General features: G+C 40.7%; 1 protein-coding gene across 1 annotated transcript; it reads right to left on the bottom strand.

Moving 5' to 3' along the window:
• Positions 1–353: 353 nt before the first annotated feature.
• On the bottom strand, positions 354–6746 carry xtbd1 (XRN2 binding domain containing 1). The gene is made up of 3 exons (XM_043703450.2): positions 6457–6746; positions 5707–5806; positions 354–1501 (listed from the first exon to the last, which is right to left on the bottom strand). Exons 1-3 carry the CDS (start codon positions 6669–6671, stop codon positions 1493–1495), a joined length of 324 nt encoding a protein of 107 aa, XP_043559385.1. The 5' UTR covers positions 6672–6746; the 3' UTR covers positions 354–1492.
• Between the last annotated feature and the right edge of the window lie 645 nt (positions 6747–7391).

Here is a 7391-nt window from a genome sequence, read left to right on the forward strand (position 1 = left end):
TTTTATTTTGATATCATGCCTTCTGGTCCTAGATTCTCCCAGGTAGAGAAACATGTTCTCAGCATTTATTCTATTAAACCCCTTATAATTCCGAGATGATTCAATGAGATCCACACTGAGCAAATCAAAAACCTAGCCCTTGGAGATCCATTTCTGAGAATCCATCAGTCAGATGGATTAAGCAGTCTGACTGCTGAAATCAACACAACCTTATCTCTCATGTTTTCAATGACAGTTATTCAGACCAATATTTGAATGTAAGGTATATAATAAATGCAATCAAATTAACAGAATCCAATGTCAAAAATATTAATAGCATAAATTCCAAATCAATGAAAAATACACACTAAAAACATAATGAAGTCAATTTATTGCCTTGAACAATTATATAATTGTGTCCCTTCCCTGCACATACTGTTAACAAAACCAGTGTAAAAGTGTTAAAACAGAAGTCAAAAGTAGATATTTTCTACATCAAAATGAATCAGATAACCACAGAAGATCAAAATTGAAACTATGACAAGGTATTAGTGTAAATCATTGGTTCAAAAAGAGCATTGATCTACAGAATCAGTACCATAAAATAAATCCAAAATACTTTCAGTCATGAGGGTGTTTAATTGGACATCCAAGATTCTTAACATTTGAAATCTTAGGTTTCATCATGTCAAAAACCATAACAAATAACAAATAATACATTGAGTTTCGGTCAAGAAAAGATACATCAGACCTTTATCACAAAGTAGAAATCCAATTGATGCATCTTTAAAAACGAATATTTTCGCTATTAAACTGCTTCCCTATCCCAAAAAAATCCAAATATACACATTAGCAAGAACATGGAAATGGAAATCCAGAATAGGTCAGAAAATAACATGAAATGTATTGGCTCGTTCATCTACAAACTAATTTAAAACAGTAAGATCATAAATAGATGTTGGACCTTGTTCTAAAAGCCAAACAGCATCATACAATCTACTTTGAGATGCAAATGGAAAATATTAAAATATTCCTTTTCCAAACTCCAAACAGTTTTAAAAGAAAAACATTTCTTTCTCCTCCTGCGAAAGGCAGCATCATGTAATGACCAATTATTTAACTTTGACCCAGGAATAGAGTGTGTAACCTGTTATCAATTTAGCTGATGCAGTCATACAGCAAACATTTAATGCCAACTCTGAAATCATTCAACATTTTGATCCTGGCTGATGATATTTTACAATGTTCCTTCCATTCCCTAAGCAGGTCTGTACCTAATTCCCATTTACAACTGTGTAAGAGAATTACACAAATCTTCCATAATCTTTACGGTTAATAAATGTAACCATATTAAGAGAATCTGGTACAAGATTCAGATTAAAGATCTGCAATAAATTTGACTCTTTGGGTATTTAAGACTCAGTGATCTCAGTATATCTTCTCTGCAACACCTGGGGAAGCTTGCAGTATAAACAGAAGTCCCATCAAAAGATCTCAGTCCTGGCACAGTCTTTTACTTTCTCTGAAAAATAAAACAAGCTTGCATTTATATAATATTTTTCATGATCATCTGAGATCTCAAAGTACTTTACAGGCAATTAATGTAATGTAGTAAATCCAGCAGCCAATTTGTACACATCAAACTCTGATAAGCAATAATGTGATAATGACTAGACAATTTTTGTTGATGTTAAAGGATACATTTTGGCTTCAAAACTGAGGGTAGCTACCCATTCAAAATAGTGCCATGAGATCTTTTACATCCACCCCATAAAGGCACCTCTGATGTGAAGTGCTGGCCTCCACAATGTACTGAGGTGTCAACCCTGACTTCTGTATTTTAGGAGAGTAGACATAAATTAATGTACTACTTTTCCTCCACCTATCACATTTACTAGGGAGTAAAACAGCATTAAGTTCCACTGTGATAATGCTGTCACCTTGCACAGGTCGTTCTGTTATAATGTTTCATTAACACAAATTCACTATAACACAATTGACGAATTGGGGACACTGTTTCTAAAGCATGATGTTTTAAAATGTGTACTGTATTGGTTATAACGCAATTCCAGCGCCATTAGTTTAAATGTGATTTATTTATAATATGGGATTGCATGAGAACAGAACTACTGTGTAATAGCAGAACTGACTGTACTATCATTTGGTATTTGATTTCTCATGAGATAATTCAACATCTAATACATTTGTGTTCACTTCAAAATGATCCACTAAATACTAAAAATCAAAGATCAAGATTTTTTTAACTTTCTCAGAGTTTGCCTGTCATAACTCGATAGCAGAATGGATTTCACACTAGTTTAATCATTCCCACAGCCTGTGGAACTTCCCATTTTACCTGATGAAAATATGCTAACTCAATTAGATGAAAAGGTAGATATTGTCTATGTCAAAATAATGTAAATGACTGAAGATCAAATTGAAAATATGTCAGGATTAGGTTACCATCACATGCATTCTCAATTATATTGGTTCAGAAAGTGCACAGATCTAAAATGATCGAATCCTCCACTTAGTTCATCCTTAATCACACACCATATAGTTTATTTAAAGAATGCAACAAAAATCTTGTAATACATCCAAAATAGTTTCAGTCACAAGGTTGTTTAATTCAGCATCCACGCCATTAAATGTTGGCAATCTTAGACTTCATCACATTAAAACAAACAGGGCAACAAACATATTGCCTTCTGTCCAAGAACACAGATATATCAAACATTTATCAGGTAGGAGGAACCTAACCAGTGCATTGTTGAGAACTAGTGTTCTTAATACGAACCTTCCTCTAACCTTAGATTAAGTAACCAGTATACACATTGACCACAACAGTGTTAGGAAATCAAAATCTAGTAGGTCAGAAAATAACATGAAATCTGTTGGCTTTTTTATGCTGAGGAGTCAATTTCACTGACAAACTATTTTGAGACAGCAAGATCATAAATACAACTTTATATCCATTTAAAAGAGGCTGCATTTAGATTAGATTAGATTACTTTACAGTGTGGAAACAGGCCTTTCTGCCCAACAAGTCCACACCAACCCGCCGAAGCGCAAACCACCCATACCTCTACATTTACCCCTTACCTAACACTACGGACAATTTAGCATGGCCAATTCATCTGACCTGCACATCTTTGGGCTGTGGGAGGAAACCAGAGCACCCGGGGGAAACCCATGCAGACACGGGGAGAATGTGCAAACTCCACACAGTCAGTCGCCTGAGGTGGGAATTGAACCCGGGTCTCTGGCGCTGTGAGGCAGCAGTGCTAACCACTGTGCTGCCCATTTGTTGCTAATGCTATCATGAGCTGGAGCACGTGCAAAATCACAGCAAAAAAATCTATGTGCCTATCAATCTTTGTCCAGCAACCTGGCAACTGCTTTGCATTTCCTTCCTCAAAAAAAAGTAAATGAATTCATGCCAACAGTAAGTTATCTGGATGTATATTTGCTCACTGAGCTCGAAGATTCGTTTTCAGACGTTTCGTCACCACACTATGTATCATCATCAGTGAGCCTCTAGATGAAGTACTGGTAATATGGCCTGCTTTCTATTTATGTGTTTAGGTTTCCCTGGGTTGGTGATGCCATTTCCTGTGGTGACACCATTTTCTGTTCTTTTTCTCAGAGGGTGGTAAATGGGATCCAAGTCAATTTTTTGATAGAGTTCCCACTGGAATGCTATGCTTCTAGGAATTCTCACGCATGTCTCTCTTTGTTGTTAAAAGTATTGCCATTTCTAATTGGTTGATAAACCGTCTGCTGAATTACATTGTGTGTAACTTGTGTCATGTGATTTCAAGTTTAATTACAGAAAACCCAGAAGAGGTTTCAGTAAAACCATATCAGAGTATCATACTTATGTCGAGAGTATAGTGCTGGAAAAGCACAGTGAGTTAGGCAGCATTGAGAAGTAGGAGAATCGACATTTCGGGCATAAGCCCTTCATCAGGAATGGCAGCATCCGAGGAGCAGGACCTGCTGCGCTTTTCCAGCACCACACTCCCATCTCTGATCTCCAGCATCTGCAGTCCTCACTTTCTCCTAGTATCATACTGGTGTCCTATCTCCTGTGTTGGGAACACACACTTTGATTTAAAACTGAAGACATCGGATAACTAGTTAATTGTCAAATTGGCAGGTATAAGACCTTCAAAATATATCTTTTTCAAATGTAACTATATATTGGAAAGTTAAAATGTTCAACAGATTGGTGTGAAACCCATTCCATTATGAACTGTCACAACAAAGTTCTAATGGACTGGAAAAGTCATGATTTGATCAATTTTTTTAACATTACTTGGATTTTTGTAAAGTGAATAAAGAATAAATATATTGAGGATGTTAAATCCATTTCAAATGTCTAATATAGCGAACAATTGAATTTTTAAAGGAAAGTTCTAGGGAATACTCAATGAATGATCCCACATTTACATAGCTTTCAAAACAAAAGCTGAGCTGTCCAACCTTTTTCACATCATTTCCCTAAATTTCATTTTTTTCTTAGGCAAGGGCCAACGTGCAAATCTCAAAGATCAGGTTTGGCACAACAAACATGAATTTCCAAAAAAAGAATCAAAGCAATAAATGGATCATTTACATAAAAATAACAACAACCATTAAAAGTTACAAGCAGCACAGCTAAACACTACTAAACACCAAAGGCGAATCAGAGACAGACTAGACCCCAAGTCTTGATTACCTGAGAAATAGCTGGAGGCTGAGCTAAGGAACTGAGTTTAACTAACACTGATCTTGTATTTGCCTCTGGTGGTGAACGCACTGAGCTACCTGGAAGAGCTTTCTGCTTCTCCTGACCTGTTTTCTGGAGGGGAAAGTCATATGGATGTTCACTCCTAGTTTCAAGGGTTGACACACACAGTCACTAACAGTAGGTTTCATTCATTCCTGCACAGTCACGTGTGAACTTTTTACCACTGACAAGGAATGTGGGATGGTTGCAAAGGTGCCAAGATATGTTTCTTTACTCCATTCTGTCAGAGAATCCAGCTAACCCTTTCGCAGTTTCTGTCTCCTCTTGGCCTCCAAAGCCTTTTCACGAACCTGACCCTTATATTCCTACATGGGTCAGCACGTACATGAGAGGGCAATGCCTTTAAAAACAAAAGACATCACTTACCTCCATGGTGCTCATTGTTCCATCAATCACAGACAGTTTCTCTCCTATATTTTCTGCAGATAAATTCACTAACTGCCAATAAAGAACAGCCTGTGATTGGAGGTGCAGCTTTTTGCTGATATTTCACTTCTACTTACCCATATTTTGAACATTTACACAACTGGTTCATAGCACATTTATTTGTGGACAATGGAAGAGAGAGACTGAAGGGATATTTAGAGATATATAGAATTTATGAGGATCCTCAATGGTGTGGATAAGGGGGAACTTATATCTGTTAGTAGAGAGGAGTCAACAAACAGGAAGCACAGATTCAAACAGCTGACAGAAAGATCAGAGAGGTTGATGGGGGATGTTTACATCTAGGCGATGATGGGAATCTACATCTGTCTGTAAGAGTGGAAGTAGTGAAACTCTTACATTTAATAAGAAATCCAGGATATGCACTTGACGTATTGTAACAAGAGCTGGAAAGTGGAATTTGACAGATATTTTCTCGACTGGCACAGACATACTGGGCTGCAGATCTCCCTTCAGTGTTGTAAATTTATTTGCTTATTGTACAGTACCTGTTGCATTATTTCATCTCTCGTGGTGAAATGTGGTGCATCTTCCACATGAACACCATCTGCCATATCCAAAACCTTTTCCATAAGCTGATCACTGTAACTAAATCACATAACAAAAAGTTATTCAGAATAATCTAAAGGTAGTGTGGTGGGGGGGAAGGAGAATATTGCATTTGAATTCTACTAAACCCATGCACAGCTGTAAATTTACAAATATTTTTGAAAATACAAACATACCTTATAGCATGCATGCCACTTGCTACTGGACTGTTTGAAACCTGGGTGGAGTAAGAAAATCTTGTCCCTGACAGAGACATGACAAGGGAAATTTACTCATTGTCATAAGTTCCTGTTGAATCTCTGTCTCAGTGATCCCATGAGGGAGGGGAACTGGGCTGTCTCTCAAACCCTTGGGCCTGACAATGATGAATAACCCTTAGGGACTGCTGGGGAAAAGGACAATAACCGGTATCGTTTCGTAGGCGAAAGTGAGGACTGTAGATGCTGGAGATCAGAGTCAAGATTAGAGTGGTGCTGGAAAAGCACAGCAGGTCAGGCAGCATCCGAGGGGCAGGAAAATCGACGTTTCGGGCAAAAGCCCTTCATCAGAAAAGCGCCTGGGCTGGCCGGGGGAGCACTCCAAGCGGCCTCGCTGCTCACGGAGACCTCCGGAGGGTCTAGCTTCACTCCCCCCCCATCAAGATGCTCCTCGGTCTAGCGGGGCGCTGCCCCCTCCACACACACACTCACCGACAGCCCATGAAGACATGGTTGGACCAGACCATGGAAAGCGCGACCAGGTAATCCAGGCGGTCCCGCGGGTAATCGGACAGGTTCCGGACCAGGAAGCTCCTTCGCGCCGTCCAGTGTTTGTCGCTTTCAGACAGGCCGCGCAGCCGCTCCAGGCTGTGATCCGCCATCTCCCGGTTCCTCTTGAGAAAGTCATCGAGCATAGAATCCTCCATCTTACCGACAGGCCACAGGGCACGACTCCCGGCAGGCACTGCGAGCGGACGGCTTGGGGCGGGGCCACTAGTGAGGTAGAGGGGCGGAGCCGCAGTGCGGTGGGGCTTGGCGGGAGGGCAGACAACGGTGGGGTGGGGTAAAAACAATGACTGCAGATGCTGGAAACCAGATTCTGGATCAGTGGTGCTGGAAGAGCCCAGCAATTCAGGCAGCATCCGAGGACAGGCAAAATCGACGTTTCGGGCAAAAGCCCTTCATCAGGAATAAAGGCAGAGAGCCTGAAGCGTGGAGAGATAAGCTAGAGGAGGGTGGGGGTGGGGAGAGAGTGGCATAGAGTACAATAGGTCAGTGGGGAAGGAGATGAAGGTGATAGGTCAGGGAGGAGAGGGTGGAGTGGATAGGTGGAAAAGGAGCTGGGCAGGTCGGACAAGTCCGGACAGGTCAGGGGATCGAGTTTCTGGAGGTTAGAAGCTAGGATGAGGTGGGGGAAGGGGAAATGAGGAAACTGTTAAAATCCACATTGATGCCCTGGGGTTGAAGTGTTCCGAGGCGGAAGATGAGGCGTTCTTCCTCCAGGCGTCTGGTGGTGAGGGAGCGGCGGTGGAGGAGGCCCAGCACCTCCATATCCTCGGCAGAGTGGGAGGGGGAGTTGAAATGTTGAGCCACTGGGCGATGTGGTTGATTGGTGCGGGTGTCTCGGAGATGTTCCCTAAAGCGCT

This window comes from Chiloscyllium plagiosum, unplaced genomic scaffold, assembly GCF_037043375.1.
Source record: "Chiloscyllium plagiosum isolate Xiang-an unplaced genomic scaffold, Cpla_swu_hap1 HiC_scaffold_16, whole genome shotgun sequence".
NCBI classification, from domain to species: domain Eukaryota; kingdom Metazoa; phylum Chordata; class Chondrichthyes; order Orectolobiformes; family Hemiscylliidae; genus Chiloscyllium; species Chiloscyllium plagiosum.

What these genes read in the sequence shown, in the direction of transcription:
- xtbd1 (XM_043703450.2), bottom strand. Translation starts at nt 6,671, where the DNA reads ATGGAGGATTCTATGCTCGATGACTTTCTCAAGAGGAACCGGGAGATG. An exon ending in CATGTCTTCATGGGCTGTCG is followed by an intron (nt 5,807 to 6,456) that starts GTGAGTGTGTGT and finishes TATGTGATTTAG; the next exon opens with TTACAGTGATCAGCTTATGG.